At 35.5% G+C, this 19,065-nt stretch overlaps 1 protein-coding gene and 1 pseudogene across 2 annotated transcripts; one reads left to right on the top strand and one right to left on the bottom strand.

Annotated features, from left to right (window-relative positions):
- Nucleotides 1-9,575: 9,575 nt before the first annotated feature.
- Nucleotides 9,576-10,545, bottom strand: LOC307065217 (olfactory receptor 10T2-like; annotated as a pseudogene). The gene has a single exon. The product of its transcript is annotated as an olfactory receptor 10T2-like (transcript).
- A 7,041-nt stretch (nt 10,546-17,586) lies between these two features.
- Nucleotides 17,587-18,492, top strand: LOC307068261 (olfactory receptor 10K1-like; the record flags this gene model as incomplete). Its single annotated transcript, XM_079726046.1, is given in 2 exon segments — nt 17,587-18,363; nt 18,367-18,492. Coding segments are annotated over 2 exon segments (903 nt in total).
- Between the last annotated feature and the right edge of the window lie 573 nt (nt 18,493-19,065).

Genomic DNA, 19,065 nt, shown 5'->3' on the forward strand with positions numbered 1-19,065 from the left:
GGAAATAGGCAACCTACATGAAAAAGAATTCAGAAAAATAATAGTGAAAGTGATCCAAATTCTTGGATATAGAATGGAGAAAATAGAAGAAATGTTTAACAAGTACCAGGAAAAATTAAAGAGTAAACAAACAATGATGAAGAACACAATAAATGAAATTAAAAATTCTCTAGAAAGAAACAATAGCAGAATAACTGAAGCAGAAGAATGGATAAGTGACTTGGAAGGTAAAATAGTGAAAATAACTATCGCAGAGTAGAATAAAGAAAAAAAATGAAAAGAATTGAACACAGTCTCAGAGACCTTTGGAAGAACATTAAACTCACCAACATTCGAAATATAGGGGTCCCAGAAGAGGAAGAGAAAAAGAAAGGGACAGAAAATATTTGAGGAGATTATAGTTGAAAACTTCCTTAATATGGAAAAGGAAATAGTCAATCAAGTACAGGAGGTGCAGACAGTCCCATACAGGGTAAAACCAAGGAGAAAAACAGCAAGACACATATTAATCAAACTATCAAAAATTAAATACAAAGAAAAATTATTAAAATCAACAAGGGAAAAGCAGCAAATAACATACAAGGGAGTCCCTATAAGGTTAACAGCTGCTCTTTCAGCAGAAACTCTGCAAGCCAGAAGGGAGTGTCAGGACATATTTAAAGTGATGAAAGAGAAAAACCTACAAACAAGGTTACTCTTCCCAGCAAGGATCTCATTCAGATTTGATGGAGAAATTAAAACCATTACAGACAAGCAAAAGATTAGAAAATTCAGCACCACCAAACCAGCTTTACAACAAATGCTAAAGGAAATTTTCTAGGCAGGAAACACAAGAGAAGGAAAAGACTTACAATAACAAACACAAAACAATTAAGACAATGATAATAGGAACATACGTATTGAAATTTACCTTAAATGTAAATGGATTAAATGCTCCAACCAAAAGACATAGACTGGCTGAATGGACACAGACACAAGACCCATATATATGCTGTTTACAAGAGACCAACTTCAGACGTTGGGACACATACAGACTGAAATTGAGGAGATGGAAAAGGATATTGCATGCAAATGGAAATCAAAAGAAAGCTGGAGTAGCAATTCTCATATCAGAAAAAACAGATTTTAAAATAAAGACTACTACAAGAGACAAAGAAGGACACTACATAATGATCAAGGGATCAATCCAAGAAGAAGATATAACAATTGTAAATATTTGTGCACCAAACATAGGAGCACCTCAATATATAAGGCAAATGCTAACAGCCATAAAATGGGAAATCGACAGTAACACAAAAATAGTAGGGGACTTTAACACCCCACTTTCACCAATGGGCAGATGATCCAAAGTGAAAATGAAAAAGGAAACACAAGCTTTAAATGACACATTAAACAAGATGGACTTAATTGATATTTATAGGACATTTCATGCAAAAACAACAGAATACACTTTCTTCGCAAGAGCTCATGGAACATTCTCCAGGATACATCATATACTGGGTCACAAATCAAGCCTTGGTAAATTTAAGATAACTGAAATCATATCAAGTATCTCTTCTGAGCACAACGCTAAGAGACTAAACATCCATTACAGGAAAAAATCTGTTAAGAACACAAAAACATGGAGGCTAAACAATACACTACTAAGTAACCAAGAGATCACTGAAGAAATCACAGAGGAAATCAAAAAATACCTAGAAACAAATGACAATGAAAACATGACAACACAAACTCTATGGGATGCAGCAAAAGCAGTTCTAAGAGGGAAGTTTATAGCAAGAAAATCCTTCCTCAAGAAACAAGAAACATCTCAAATAAACAACCTAACATGGCACCTAAAGCAATTAGAGAAAGAAGAACAAAAAGACCCCAAAGTTAGCAGAAGGAAAGAAATACTAAAGATCAGATTAGAAATAAATGAAAAAGAAATAAAGGAAACAATAGTAAAGATAAATAAAACTAAAAGCTGGTTCTTTGAGAAGATAAAATTGATAAACCATTAGCCAGACTCATCAAGAAAAGAAGGGAGAATATGGAAATCAATAGAATTAGAAATGAAAAAGGAGAAGTAACAACTGACACTGCAGAAACACAAAGGATCATGAGAGATTACTACAAGCAACTATATGCCAATAAAATGGACAACCTGGAAGAAATGGAAATATTCTTAGAAAAGCACAACCTTACGAGACTGAAGCAGGAAGAAATAGAAAATATAAACAGACCAATCACAAACACTGAAACTGAGACTGTGATAAAAAATCTTCCAAAAAACAGAAGTCCAGGACCAGATGGCTTCAAAGGCAAATTCTATCAAACATTTAGAGAAGAGTTAACACCTATCACTCTCAAACTCTTCCAAAATATAGAAGAGGGAGGAACCCTCCAAAACTGATTCTACGTGGCCACTATCACCCTGATACCAAAACCAGGCAAAGATATTACCAAACAAGACAACTACCAGCCAATACCACTGATGAACATAGATACAAAAATCCTCAACAAAGTACTAGCAAACAGAATCCAACAGCACATTCAAAGGATCATACACCATACTAAAATGGGGTTTATCTCAGGAATGCAAGGATTCTTCAATATACACAAATCAATCAATGTAATAAAACATACTAACAGATTGAAGGAGAAATACCATATGATCATCTCAATAGATGTAGAAAAAACTTTTGACAAAATTCAGTATCCATTTATGATAAAAAACCCTCCAGAAAGCAGGCATAGAGGGAACATCTCAACATAATAAAGGCCATATATGACAAACACACAGCCAACATTGTTCTCAATCATGAAAAACTGAAACCATTTCCTCTAACATCAGGAACAGACAAGGGTGTCCACTCTCACCATTATTATTCAACATAATTTTGGAGGTTTTAGCCCCAGCAATCAGAGAAGAAAAAGAAATAAAAGGAATCCAAATGAGAAAAGAAGAAGTAACGCTGTCACTGTTTGCAGAAGATGACATGATACTATACATACAGAATCCTAAATATGCTACCAGAAAACTACTAGACCTAATCAATGAATTTGGTAAAGTATCAGGGTACAAAATTATTGCACAGAAATCTCTAGCATTCCTATACACTAATGATGAAAAATCTGAAAGAGAAATTAATGAAACTCTCCCTTTTACCATTGCAACAAAAAGAATAAAATACCTAGGAATAAACCTACCTATGGAGACAAAAAACCTGTTTGCAGAAAACTATAAGACACTGATGAAAGAAATTAAAGATGATACAAACAGATGGAGAGATATACCATGTTCTTGGATTGGAAGAATAAACATTGTGAAAATGACTATACTACCCAAAGTAATCTATAGATTCAACGCAATCCCTATCAAACTACCACTGGCATTTTTCACAGAACTAGAACAAAAAAATCACAATTTGTATGGAAACACAAAAGACCCCGAATCACCAAAGCAATCTTTAGAAAGAAATACAGAGATGGAGGAATCAGGCTCCCTGAGTTCAGACTATACTACAAAGCTACAGTAATCAAGATAGTATTGTACTGGCACAAAAGCAGAAATATGGATCTGTAGAACAGAATAGAAAGCCCAGAGATAAACCCACGCACATATGTTCACCTTAGCTTTGATAAAGGACGCAAGAATATAAAATGGAGAAAAGATAGCCTATGCAATAAATGATGCTGGGAAAACTGGACAGCTACATGTAAAAGAATGTAATTAGAACACTTCCTAACACCATACACAAAAATATACTCAAAATGGATTAAAGACCTAAATATAAGGCCAGACACTATAAAACTCTTAGAGGAAAACATAGGCAGAACACTCTATGACATACATCACAGCAAGATCCCTTTTGACCCACCTCCTAGAGAAATGGAAATAAAAACAAAAATAAACAAATGGGACCTAATGAAACTTAACCTCTTTTGCACTGCAAAGGAAACCATAAAGAAGGCGAAAAGACAACCCTCAGAGTGGGAGAATATCTTTGCAAATGAAGCAACTGACAAAAGAGTAATCTCCAAAATATACAGGCAGCTCATACAGCTCAATATCAAAAAATCAAACAACCCAATCCAAAAATGGGCAGAAGACCTAAATAGACATTTCTCCAAAGAAGATATACAGGTTGCCAACAAACACATGAAAGGATGTTCAACATCACTAATCATTAGAGAAATGCAAATCAAAGCTACAATGAGGTGTCATCTCACATCAGTAAGAATGGTCGTCATCAAAAAATCTAGAAACAATAAATGCTGGAGAGGGTGTGGAGAAAAGGGAACACTCTTGTGCTGCTGGTGACAATGTAAATTGGTACAACCACTATGGAGAACAGTATGGAGGTTCCTTAAAAAGCTAAAAATAGAGCTACCATATGACCCAGCAATCCCACTACTGAGCATATATCCTGAGAATACCACAATTCAAAAAGAGCCATGTACCACAATTTTCATTGCAGCTCTATTTATAATAACCAGGACATGGAATCAACCTAAGTTTCCACCGACAGATGAATGGATAAAGAAGGTGTGACACATGTATACAATGGAATATTACTCAACCATATAAGGAAATGAAATTGAGTTATTTGTAATGAGGTGGATGGACCTAGAGAGTGTCATACAGAGTGAATTAATCAGAAAGAGAAAAACAAATACCGTATGCTAACACATATATATGGGAAAAAACGGTTCTGAAGAACCTAGGGGCAGGACAGAAATAAAAAGATGCAGACGTAGAGAATGCACTTGAGGACACAGGGAATGGGAAGTGTAAGCTGGGACGAAGTGAGAGAGTGGCGTGGACATATATACACTACCAAATGTAAAATAGATAGCTAGTGGGAATCAGCTGCATAGAGCAGGAAGATCAGCTTGGTGTTTTGTGTCCACCTAGATGGATGGGATAGGGAGAGTGGGAGGGACACACACCAGGGAGGAGGTATGTGGATATATGTACATTTAGAGCTGATTCACTTTGTTATGCAGCAGCAACTAAGACAACCTTGTAAATCAATTATACTCCAATAAGGATGTTAAAAAAGAATATAGATAGATAGATAGATAGATAGATAGATAGATAGATAGATAGATAGATAGATATTATTGTGGTTAAACAAAACAAAACAAAACACTTTATATAAAATTTACATTTCACCACTTAAGTGTACAGTTCAGTAGTGTTGAGTATATTCATTATGTTATAAACAGATCTTCAGAACTTTTTCATCTTGCAAATCTGAAACTCTATAAACAACAATTTCCCTTTTCCTAAGTGAAATAAGCCAGTCACAAAAAGACAAGCAAGACTCTTATCTACTGTGCTTTGAAGTGTTTTGTTACACAGCAAATATCAAATGAGAATATGCATATATCCCATATGCTAGACTCTGCCAAACAGGTTTTCAAAGTGGTTGGACCAGTTTATACTCCGGCCAGTATTGTATGCGACTTCCAGTTGCCCCACAGTTGCAACATTGGGTGAGAGTCAAATATGCTCTCCTTTCCTCAGTTATTCTCTCTCCACATCCTCTAGATTTTTCCTCTTGGTCAATTAGGAAGATAAACCTCAGCCTGAAATAATATTGCAACTCATTTTCATTTGAGACACCCTGGTATGTGTGGGTAATCACACTTGCATTTTCATGATACTAATGAAATTGAACCCCTTTTCACAAGTTTATCATCCAATTGGATTTCCTCCTTTTTGAGAGTCATGTTCAATATTTTGCACACCAAAAATGGGGGAATATCTCTTTTCCTTGTTGATTAATAGAAAATTACAAACATTCTATAAATTCTTATTTAATTAGTCATGTGCATTTCACATATTCTGGCTCTGAAAATTGTATTTCATTCTCTTAAGGTGTCATTTGATAAACAAGTATTTTTAATTTTAATGAAGTGTAATTTATCAATCTTATGCTTTCTGAGTAACGCTTTGGTATGCTGTTTAAATAATTTTTGCCTCCACAAGATCATAATTTTTTAAACTATTCGAAAATGTTTATTGCTTACCCTTAAACATTTAGTTCTAATATCCACGTAGAATTGATTTTTGTGTATGATATGAGATAGAGGTAAAGATTAATTGTTTTTTCTCTTGTGGATATCCATTTGTCCTTGTACTATTTTTCATAAAGATCATTTTTTATACTGGATGTGGGAGGAGGATGCACTTGAACTTCAGTGTCATTCTTGTCATGATCAGATGAATATATATGTATTGGTTTATTTCTGAATTATCTTTTTTGTTTCATTGCTCAAGGTATGTATACTTGCACCAATACTGTACTCTCTTTTTCATATGAATTTCTTATATATTTTATATTGGGAACTATAATTCATCTAGGTTTGTGCTTCTTTAAGATTACTTGGCCTTTCTTGTTCTTTTGTATTTCCATACTTCATATTCCTAGACATAGCGATTTTCTTTTCTGCTGAAACTCAGAAATATAATTTATTTTTATATTATTGACTTTATCAGGTGATTTAACAAATGCATTTCATTTATTAATTCTTACTTATCTTTATATTTTTATAAAATTTCTATGTCCCTAATAATATTTTCTTTTTTATTAAAGCATAGTTTTTATACAATATTATATTAGTTTCAGGTATACAACACAGTGATTCAACATTTATATACTTTATGAATTGATCACCACATTAGGTCTAGTAACAAACTGTCACCATACAAAATTATTATAATACTATTGACTATATTCCCTCTGTTGTGCATTACATCCTCATGACTTATTTATTTTATAATTGGAAGTTTGTACCTCTAAATCCCATTCACCTATTTTGCCCAACCCCTCACTTTGTCCCTTCTAGTAACTACCAGTTTGTTCTCTCTATATATGACTGTTTCTATTTGGTTATGTTTGTTCATTTTTTTTTTATTTTATATTCTACATATAAGTGAAATCAGACCATATTTGTCTTTCTCTAGCTGACTTATTTCACTAACCGTAACACCCTGTAGGTCCACCCATGTTGTTGCAAATAGCAAGATTTCATTCTTTTTTATGGCTGAGTAATATTCAGTTGTATATATATGCATATATATTAAGTCTTCTTTACCCATTCGTCTATCAATAGACATTTGGGTTGCTTCCATATCCCAAATATTATATACAAAGCTGCAATGAGCATAGGGGTGCATATATCCATTCAAAGTAGTGTTTTTATTTTCTTCAGTTAAATACTCAGGAGTGGAATTGATGGATCATATAGTAGTTTTATTTTTAATTTTTTGAGAAATCTCCGTACTGTTTTCCATAGGGGTTGTGTCAATTTACATTCCCACCGGTAGTGTATTAGGGCTTCTTTTCTTCTTCACACCCTCACCAACACTTGTCATTTTCTTTTCTGTCTTTCTTTTATTTTATTTTTTTAATAATAGCAATGCTGACAGGCATGAAGTGGTATGTTATTTTGGTCTTAATTTGCATTTCCCTGTTGATTAGTGATGTTGAACATCTTGTCATGTACCTGTTATCCATCTGTTTGTCTTCTTTGGAAAAATGTCTATTCAGATCCTCTGTTCACCTTTTAATGCATTGCTTTGTTTTTTGATGTTGAGTTGCATGAGTTCTTTTTTTATTTTAGATACTAACCCCTTGTTGGATATATCATTTCCACATATCTTCTCCCATTTCATAGATGCTCTTTCCATTTTGTTGATAACTTGGTTTTTTTTTTTTTTTTTTTTTTTTTTTTGCTGTGCAAAACTTTTTAGTTTGATGTAGTTCCATTTGTTTATAATCACTTTTGTTGCCCTTTGCTTGATGAGACATGTCCAAAAAATATTAATAGACCAATGCCAAAGAGAGTAATGCCTATAATTTCTTCTAGAAGTTTCATGGTTTCAGGTCATACATCTAAGACTTTGTTCCATTTTGAGTTTATTTTTGTGTACAGTGTGAGAAAGTAGTCATTTGATTATTTTGCATGTAGCAGTCCAGTGTTTCTAACACTATTTCTTGAAGAGGCTGTCTTTTCCCCACTACATATTCTTACCTCATTTGTCGTAGATTAATTGCCCATATAAATATGTGTTCATTTCTGGGACCTCTATTATGCTCCATTGATCTATGAGTCTGTTTCTGTTCCAATGTCATAATGTTTTGACTAGAGCAGCTTTGTAGTATAGTTTGAAATCAGGAAGTGTGATACATTCTGTTTTGTTCTCCTTCCTCAAGATTGTTTTGGCTATTCAGGGTCTTTTGTGTTTCCTTAAAATTTTTACAATTTTTTGTTCTAGTTCTGTGAAAAATGCCATTGGTTCTGTGAAAAATGCCATTGATAGGGATTGCATTAATCCGTAGATTGTGTGGGGAAATATGGTCATTTTAACAATATTAAGTCTTCCAATTCATGAGTATGTATAACTTTCTATCTATTTGTGTAATCTTCAATTTCTTTCAACATTGTCTTATAGATTGCTGAGTACAGGTCTTTTACCCCCTTAGTTAGATTTATTCCTGGGTATTTTATTCTTTTTGATATAATTGTAAACATGATGTCTCTGGCTGCAGGGCCTGGGAACCAGAGCTGGTGCCCCTTACAGGTGGGTGAGGCTGATCCTGGGGCTAGTGATGGCCCACTGGTGGGAGGATCTGTGTTCCAGGGTCTCTGTTTGAGGGTCCTGGGCATCCTTAAGTTGATGTCAGACTCACTGGTAGGTGAGATTGGGTCCTGGGCCCTCTGGTGGTCAGGACAGGGTCCCTTAGGACCCAGCATGCTAGTGCGTGGGCCTGTGTCCCTTCCTGGCTAGCTGATTGACCTGTGACTTCACAGTACAGTCTTGTGGGTGACCAAGTCCTGGTGCTGATAAGCTAGAGGGAGGATTCTAAAATATCACTTGCCAGCATGAGTGTCCTCATGGTAGAATGAGCTCCCACAAATGGCTTCTGCTAGTTACTATGTCCCCAGGTTGAGCACTAGCTGTCTCCTGCCTCTCCAGGAGACTCTCCAAGATCAGCAGGTGGGTCTGACCCAGGGTCATTTCAAATTACTGCCTCCTCAATGGGTCCTGGAGTGTGTGAGATTTTGTGTGTGCTCTTTAAGGGTGAAATCTCTGCTTTGTACAGCCCTCTCCCAAAAGTAAGCCCTTCTGGTTTTCAAAGCCCAACCTTCTTGGGTGTCATCTTCCAGGTGCAGAGATTCTCCATAAGAATTGCAATTATCCTCTGTTTGTGGATTGCCCACTCAGGGTTATGGGTTGTTACTATACCCCATCTCTGCCCCTCCTCTTCTTCTTGTTGTGGGTCCTTCTTTATACCTTTAGTTGTAGAAGATCTTTTCTGCTAGCCTTCCAGTCTTTCTCATCAATAGTTGGTCTGTAAATAGTTGTGATTTTGGTGTGTCTGTGGGAGGAGTTGAGCTCAGTCTCCCTAATCCACTGTCTTGGCCACTCCAGTCAGAAGGACTTTCCAATAAAAAAAGATTAAGGTGACTTGAAGGCTTTACTTCTATTTTTTTATTAAAAAATCAATTTGTTTATAGAATTGAAGTTTTATCTAGGACACTTTCCTGAATATAACCTCCCTGACATATTGACTCACTCATATAGTTTTGGGAAATAAATATCTACTGAGAACCATTCTCAGAGCCATCTTCACTTCTTTATTCATCAGTGTGCAGATTAGGGGGTTGAATAGTGGGGTGATCACTGTATAGGTCACTGCCACACGCTGTTCCTTATAGGAGGAGAAAAGGGATGTGGGCCTCAAGTACATAAAGGAAGTAAAGCCATAGTGGAAAATAACCACAGTGATTTGGGAGACACAGGTGGCAAAGGCCTTATGCTGTCCCTCCACTGAGGAGATCTTGAGGATGGTGGAGACAATGAAGACATAGGAGATGAAGATCAACACTAAGGGAACCAGCAATACCAGAATGTTGAGGAAGAAGATAACCATCTCCTTCTGGTTGGTGTCTGTGCAGCCCAGTTTTATGACAGGGGAAATATCACAGAAAAAGTGGTTGATTCAGTTGGAGGCAGTGAAGGGTACACTAAAAACCAGGACGTTGGCAACCACAGAGATCAGGAAACCACAGAAGCCTGAGGCTAAAACCAACTGCATGCAGGTGGCTCAGCTGACAATGAGTGTATAGTTGAAAGGGTTGCAGATGGCAACATAGCAATCATAGCTCATCACAGCAATTAGGAAACAGTTGGTTCAAGCCAAGCCCACAGAGAAATAGAGCTGGGAAACATACCCAGAGAAACAAATAGTCAGACTTGTGGAAAGCCCTTGTTCAGCATTTTGGTACAATGACAAATGTATAGCAGATTTCAAAGCAGGAGAGGCCAAAGAGAAAGAAGTACATAGAGATGTGCAAAGCCCAATTCAGATGAATGACAGTCATGATGGTTGAATTGGCCATCAGAATGGTCAGGTAGTCCAGGAGGAAAATAAAGAAGAGAAAGATTTGCAGATATGCCAGGTTTGAGAATCCTATAATGTTGGACTCAGTGATCATATTCTGGTTCTGTCTCTCTAGTAGGCACTGGTGTTCTGACTCAGACATCCTAACATTCAGAACAGAAAGAATTTGACAAAAGTGAAATGCTGCCATGGAAACCACAAATATGTTTCTGTACAAAGCTAATAATACTGGTAGGAAAAAATGAGTAACGAGTTAAGCACATTGATCATGGAATGAGGGGAAAACAGGAGGCATGATGAGTAGTGATGTAAGTAATATCCTAATTCAATGATATCTGAAGAAATTTATTTTTGTAAGTTGTTTTCATTCTTTGTATTCTTATTTGCACAGAAAATTCATATAAAGTTCATTAAATCAGTAAGTGATTTCAAGCTCATCTCATCCAATCCTGCCATTTTATGGAAGAAGAAACTGAAGCTTAAAAAATTTAAACCATTTGCTTAATTGACATGAGTTCACCTAAACTTAACAGAAGGAGTAAAATGATGAATTAGAGAAGAAATCCATCAAATATAGACTAGAAAAAGAACATAAAATATCAATAAAACTAAAAGCTGTTTTTTTGAAAAAATAAACAAAATTCACAAAGTCTTAGCTAAACTAAGTAGAATGAAAGAGAAGACTGAAATAAAAAATGAGAGAGAAGATATTATGATGTATGCCTCAGAATTTAAAAAGGGACATAAATGAATATTATCAACAATTGTGCACCTATAAATTGGATAATTTACAAGAAATGAACAAATTTCTAGAAATATTAATCTATCAAAACTGTATCAAGAAGAAATAGAAAGCTTAAACAGACAATTAACAGATAAAGAGATTTATCAGTAATCAAAAATCTCCCAACAAAGAAAAGTCCAGGACCAGATGGTTTCATGGGTGAATTCTACCAAACATGCAAAGAATTAATACCAATCCTTATTAAACTCTTCCAAAAAATCAAAGAAGAAAGAACACTTTCAAACTCAAATTATGAGGCTAACATCACCCTTATACCAAGGCCATATTAAGACACAACAGACAAACTGCAGGCCAACATCCCTGATGAACATAGATGCAAAAATCCTCAACGAAACACTAGGAAATTATTGATAAATATAAGAGAACGTTAAATTTATTACATATTATTCTTTGGATGCAAGGATGGTTGAAGATATACAAACCAAACAATGTACTATACCACATTAATAAAATAAAATAAAATGCATGATAAAATCTATAGATGTAGACAAAGTGTTTGACAAAATTCAACATCCAGTAATGATTAAAACTCTCTCTAAAGAACTTAGCTTAACACAGTAAAGTTTATACATGAAAAGCCAACAGCTAAATCATAATCGGTAGGAGAAAATTGAAAGTATTTCTCTAAAACTGGATACAGTAGGGAGGGTTCCCACTCTCATCACTCTTAATCAGCATAGTACTAGAAGTCCTAGTCAGAACAATTAGACAAGAAAAAGAAATAAAAAGCATCCAAATCAGAATGAGAAAAGTTAAATTATTTCTATTTGCAGATGGTACAATCATATATGTAGAAAATGCTAACAATTCAATCAGAAAAGCTATTAGAAGTAGTAAACAAATTTAGTAAAGTAGCAGATACAAAATCAACATGAAAATCAGCCATTTTTCATTACACAAACAATGAATTATCCAAAAAGAAAATTAAGAAAACAATCTCATTCACAATAGCAACAGAAAGAATAAAATATTTAGGAATTAACTTAGCCAAAGAGGTGAAAAACTTGTACACTGAAAACTATAAAATATTGAGAAAGGAAATTAGTAAAGAAACAGATAAATGGAAAAAGAATCAGTGTTCATGGGCTGAAAGAATTAATATTGTTAAAATGTCTATACTACTCAAAGTGGTCTACAAACTAAATGCAATCCCTATCCAAATCCTATAAGCATTCTTTACAGAAATAGAACAAAAGTCTTGAAATTAATATAGAACCACAAAGGACACTGAATAGCCAAAACAATCTTGAAGAAGAACAGCAAAGCTTGAGGCTGCACATTTTTTTTTATTTAACAAATTTAATCAGTTATACATATACATATGTTCCCATATCCCCTCCCTTTTGCGTCTCCCTCCCGCCCTCCCTATCCCACCCCTCCAGGCAGTCACAAAGCTTGTTTTTGATTTCAAAATATATTACGAAGCTACAATAATCAAAATGGTATGCCTCTGACAAAATCAAACACATAGACCAACAGAACACACTAGAGCCCAGAACTGAATCTATGCATTTATGGTCTATCTATAACTTACAGATCTATAATTTAAGTTTATATTTTTATATTAAGCAAAACATTTTCAGAAAAATAAAATCAAATATGTAGCAATCATAAAAAAAGTAGGATCAATTACCCTACCTAGTGTAAAAGCCCCTTTCTGTCTGTAGAGTATTTGTACAATAGAACAAAGTAGACTGAAGTAACCAAAGGCAAGTCTCAATTTCTGTTTTTGTGTTTACTGATAGAAACAACACTCCTTTGGAAAGTAACACCTCTAAACTATGAAGCTCATCATTATGAAGTCATTAGAGGTAATAATGAAAACAATCATTTCCGTCTCCCCTTACATTGATTCCCAGACTTACATATTCTCGTTATTGGAGAATAGGCACAATACATTGTTTGTTAGTTCAGAGAATACACTGCCTTGAGTAGACATGTCGGGTTTCATCATGTGTTGTCACACAGGTGGTGCTCTATCTGAGCCTTCAGTAAGCCATTTAATTTTCTATATGACACCTCATAATGAGTGATGTGTACATAGAAGGAGCCAGGTTTCCCATTATTATTTTCTAAATACAGTTTCCTTACTGACTTATGAGGTAATTTCTATTAAAGACCAAGTTTCCAAATATACATAGATCAATTTCTGAGCTCTCCTTTCTGTCTCTTTGTAATATTTAACTCTTCCTGTTCCAGTAGCAAGCTCTCTTTATCACTAAGGCATCTTACTATTGGGAAGAGTGAGCATCTATGTCACTTTTCCTTTTTCAAAAATGTCTTAGTATTCCATATAAACTTTAGAAATTTGTATTGTCAGGTTGCCTTCACAATTCATGCTGGGGTTTGGAATGGAATTATATTGCTTTTGGATTAGCTTGGATGAAATTGACAACTTTATGTATATAGTTATTCTAGTAAAAAAATTAAGATAACAAGAAAGTTAATGATAATATTCAAATAGGTTTAAGACACTTGTTAAAAATTTAGGTTTTGGCAGAACACCCCAATGGTTCTAATTAGGATTTCTATGGACAAAAACCTGAGAAGATAAATTTGCAATTAAGCCCTCTTTTGACTCATAAACACTAAATTTGAGAATCACTGGACAAATATACCAGTTTCCTGACCTAAAATTCAATGAAAAATTTCCACTTGGCCTCTGCATTACAGTCTTAATTGTGGTGATTTTTCCTTTAGAATCCATAACATATGGGCTCAACTTCCAGTGAAGACATGGGCTAATTATGCTTATGGCTCCTACTCTTCAGGTACCTCAACTAAGGCTACCTTTGAGAAACTTGTGACATTATTTTCTAAAATAACCTTGACTTCTAATTAACCCCAGGGCAATGTCTCCAGTGCAGTTGATCAAGCCTCAGGAGTCCAACGATCAGTATATACTTCTAATAACCACACCCCATGTTGGTCACCAGAATTTCTAAAGATAATGACTTTGGCTGGAGAAGTTGAGAGACCTGATGGATAGAGGAGGATGCAGAGGAGAGCTTCTGTCTCAAGGCAGATTCACTCTCTTTTGCTGATATTTCTTCAGGTTCTGCTCTTTGGCTTAGAATCTACTTGTCAAGGGATCCCAGACCCTGAATGTTTCTGTCTGAATTGAAAGGAGGAGAGCAATGTAGGTACTTGCTAAGCAGTGGGAATGTTGCTCTAGTCTGGGGTTTTGTGGGGTTTAGACCTGAGTGCGGGCTAGTGCTTGTGAACATTGGCCCCCCATTGCAATTCTGGCAAGTGGCAAGGTTAAGAAGGAGAATCATAGGCTGCTTTTAACTCCAGGTACTAAAAGTGATTTGGCATGCTCCATATAGTTCTCTGAATTTTTCTTAATGATCAGATTGGGTCATTTTTGCTGCCAGCTAGATTTTCTTTTCTTTTTTTCATTTTTTTGAACTGGTTGCCTCACGGACTAAGTGAAACACATACTTAACTAAATCCTCTCTTCTCTATCTGCTGTGTACTCATGGATGCATATTTTTAGTTATAATCTAATACTTAAGCTCCATTTTAATAAGGTAATTCAGGATTTTCATGTGTATCTAAGAATACAAAAATTTCACTTCTTTTATATCTGAGGCTGAGTACATAATTTCTCTCAGTTAATTGACTGATTTTTTTCCCCTAAGATAAGTATTTGAAAACTTCAAAATTTTGCATCAGAAAAAATTTGTAGATTTGCCCCCTTTTTGAGGTACCCAGTACCCTCAATTATTGAGTCACTATTTAAGCTTAAATTGTATAAAATTTTTTGGAGCATCGAAGAAGTTAGAAAAATAAGGTGCAGAAGTGTCATCTCCAAGGATCATAACATGAATTCCATTGCTTTGTTCTAGAATATCATAAAGGGAATTTAGGGGTAATCTAACTAGAGAATGTTGGAGTCTCTGAGTTGAAAAGTATCTTAAGGATTAGTATGCAACTTTTACCCTAAGTCAAAACTTCTTCTGCAACATGTTATTCAAGGAGCCTCTGTTTAAGTACTTTCCAACAGTTTATTACAGTTATTGCCATACCGCCTTTAATTTTAAAAATAAAAAGACTGAATATCCAAATTAAGTACCTTGCTCGAAGTCACACAAAGCTAGAACTGAAATATAGATCTTCTCACTCCAAACTGAGGGATTTTTTACCTTAATTTTATAGACTGTGGGTATTTGCTGGAAGATCTTTTTATTCTTCTGCACTTATGTCTTTCTATCCTTAGTACTGATATAACATGCTCTGGTGGTCTTTGATGTTTTCTTGAACAGATGGGGGCTGCCCTCTCAGATATACTGTGTCAGTGAGTCTCCATACACCACGAAAAGCGAAAATATATCAATCATAAAACTCGTTTAGACTGTGGGGTTATAGTAAGTGTATGTAAAAATCCCCTTAACTGAAATCAGCTGCTCTCATGGGTTTGAGTGACAAATAATCTAAACAGTTTTCTTTTTTTGTTTTTTGTTTTTGATATTGGGGAGAAACAGGTGCTCCTACAACATCAGATAATTCTAGCTTCTGTGGTCTACTCTATAATTCATACTCAGTGGAGTGAGAATATAGTGGGGATGAGGTGTGGATTAGTTGACAGTAGAACCAGAAAAATCTTGGGAAACTAATAAGAGAAGGATAAGCAATGATCATAAATTTAGATTTCCCTCACTGTTTTGAAAGAGACAGGGTCCCTTTGTCCAGGTGGAGGTATTATACAGGGAAACTGCCTTGTTAGTTTGCCTTTCTTCATATAGAAAATATATGTATATTATACCAATATATATAAGTATACACATACAAATGTATGTATATAACAGGGATATATATGGTATTTATATTCTTTATATTTATATATAATAGAGATACCTTTAGAGTTACAGAATGAAAAATATTCCTATTACTTGTGTCGAAGAACTTTAAAAACAGCATGTGTGGCTATCCTAATATAAACCTCAAATAGTTACACCTACTAAGTTTATGACCACTTTCTAGGAATTAAGAAAGAACAAAACTTATCTTCAAATTCTAAGGATAGGTACAGTGAGGTTCAGAAATTTCCGACCACTTAACTTAAGGTCTAGAAAGCCAAGTTTTGCTATTATCATGAAAAATGCAAAAACAAAATTCTGGTAGCAGATGCAAACAATTCCTCAACACATAATGATGTAAAAGTTTAAATATGCTGAAAAGTGTACAAATGAATACTGGATACAACCAATAAATGTTAAATGATTTTGCATACAAAGAACATTTTCTTTACTTCTTAGGCTTAGGCAGTTGGGAAATACACCCATGAAAAAAATGATCTGATATAAGCCCTAAAAACGACTTTAGAAATAATTTTTTTCTAGCAGTTTTCAAACTGTGTTTAGTAGCAGAATATCCAAAAGGAATCTTATTGACATAACAATATGCAAAATATATAAAGCCTATGATTTGATCAGGAGATGTAATCCTGGAAAACTGCCCAATTGTCACATTCTCTGTCACTCTGTGTGACAAGGAATGTCTTGCCATTTTTGGAAAACTCTATTTTTCTGAGGCACCTCGGAACAGGAAAAGTGAAGTGTGTTTTAAATGCCACAAAGTAAATGAGATTCTTTCTAACAGTATGATGATTCTTCTCTTTCTAAAAAAAGGAGAAAATTTTCTTTAAATTAATGTTATCTTCTGTTCCACCCTTGGCTCAGTGCTCTAGTTTGTGGAACTTCCAGTAATATTTCTAACTGGTCTGAAAACTAAAGGTTTCTTTTTTTTTTTCTTTTTTTCATATTGTTTTGCCTATTGACATAAAATTGTTACAATGAGTACTTGACATAAGGTATATGATATACTAACCACATATCTTATCATATAATAAGTTGTCAATAAACACAAATCCCCTCACAGTTTTGCTCAGAGATAATCTAGTTCTTCTTTTCCTTCCCCATTTGTGGTTGGATAAACTGAAATTCACCTGCTGTGTCTGAACATTACTCATTCTTTCATTCCACTTTCTGATCAAGTTCAGATAGCTGAAGTTTACCATATTTTTCACTTTTGGAGAGCTGTTTTCCTTAAGCTTGTAGTGAGCAAAGGAAAACACAATAATCCATAAGTAAGATACAAGGGGAAAAAAACCAGATACTTCCTTAATCCTTAGCTAGAGAGACAACATGTTCTTGGTCTTGGAAAAAAGGCTTCTAATTGGTCATCAGTTGTTTTGTTCCATATTTAGCCTTAATTCTTATTTTGGCAGGTATTTTTGGAGAAAATGAAAGAGTTCCACCAAACATCTGGAAATGCCTGCCACCTGTAGGCTTTGTGCTGACTTCCCCGTATATATTTCTCCCTCCCTGGATCCTGGCTTCTGACTCTGACTCTGGCTCTCCTAATAACGTGACCATGGAATGGGTTAATGAGACCTTGGTGAGAGAGTTTGTCGTCCTTGGCTTCTCATCTCTGACTGGGCTGCAGCGGCTGCTCTTCATTGTCTTCCTGCTCATCTATCTGTTCATCCTGGGCACAAATGCCATCATCGTTTCCACCATTGTCCTGGACAGAGCCCTCCATACACCTATGTACTTCTTCCTTGCTGTACTCTCCTGTTTTGAAACTTACTACACTTTCATCCTTGTACCCAAGATGCTGGTTGACCTGCTGGCCCAGAAGAAGACCATCTCCTTCTTGGGCTGTTCTATCCAGATGTTTTCCTTCCTCTTTCTAGGTTGCTCTCACTCCTTCCTGCTGGCAGTCATGGGTTATGATCATTATGTGGCCATCTGTAACCCTCTGCGGTACACAGTGCTCATGGGTTATGGGGTGTGTGTGGGACTTGTGGCTGCTGCCTGTGCCTGTGGCTTCACTGTCTCACTGGTCACCACCTCCCTGGTATTTCACTTGCCATTCCACTCCTCCAACAAACTACACCACTTTTTCTGTGACATTTCTTCTGTTCTCAAGCTGGCATCTCATCACTCTCGCCTCAGTCAGTTGGTCATATTCATGCTTGGTGTGTTTGCCTTGATTATTCCACTGTTACTTTTCCTGGTTTCCTATATCCGTATCATCTCTGCCATTCTAAAAATCCCATCCGCTGTTGGAAGATACAAAGCCTTCTCTACTTGTGCCTCCCATCTCATTGTGGTAACTGTTCATTATGGTTGTGCCTCTTTCATCTACTGAAGGCCCAAATCCCATTACTCTTCAAGTCAAGACATCCTAATATCTGTGTCTTATACCATCCTCACTCCATTGTTCAATCCAATGGTTTACAGTCTGAGGAATAAGGAATTCAAATCAGCCGTTTGAAGAACAATGGTCCAGACTTCATACCCTGTTAATTAAAGAGGCAGTTAATAATTGTTCAGTTAATTGTATGCCTTTTATGTGCCAAGTAAAATGTGTGCTTTCAAATATTTTCTCATTTAAATGTAGAACATGCTGTAATGTAAAGACGTTTTTCATATGAAGAGAATGAGGCTCAAAGATGGTAAGACATTCTGGCTTTCTTCCATGAGTAATACTCTAAGAAGGCTATGTAGACATGTGAAAAGATTACTCATTTCTAGAATAAATTTCATCACATTTACTGCTGTAAAAATTTATTATTCAAAAACAAATAAATCCATTGATTAGAGCAAAGATGCACCAAAGCTGTCTAGTTCAAAGGAACAGAAGAATATATGACTATCTATTCCTACCCCTCCTGATGTTAGTTCGTCCTTTCCAGAAGAAAACAGGCAACCTTGGTCCCCTCCATTCTACAGCAAACTTAGTGTCCCTTTTTGGTCCCTGATTCCCCCCCACCACCACCAAATCTACATATTGAAATGGCTTTAGCTTTACTTGGGATTGCTTTGTCCTTTCCTTGTTTGAGACTGG

Source organism: Hyperoodon ampullatus, assembly GCF_949752795.1.
Source record: "Hyperoodon ampullatus genome assembly, chromosome: 2".
Taxonomy (NCBI): domain Eukaryota; kingdom Metazoa; phylum Chordata; class Mammalia; order Artiodactyla; family Ziphiidae; genus Hyperoodon; species Hyperoodon ampullatus.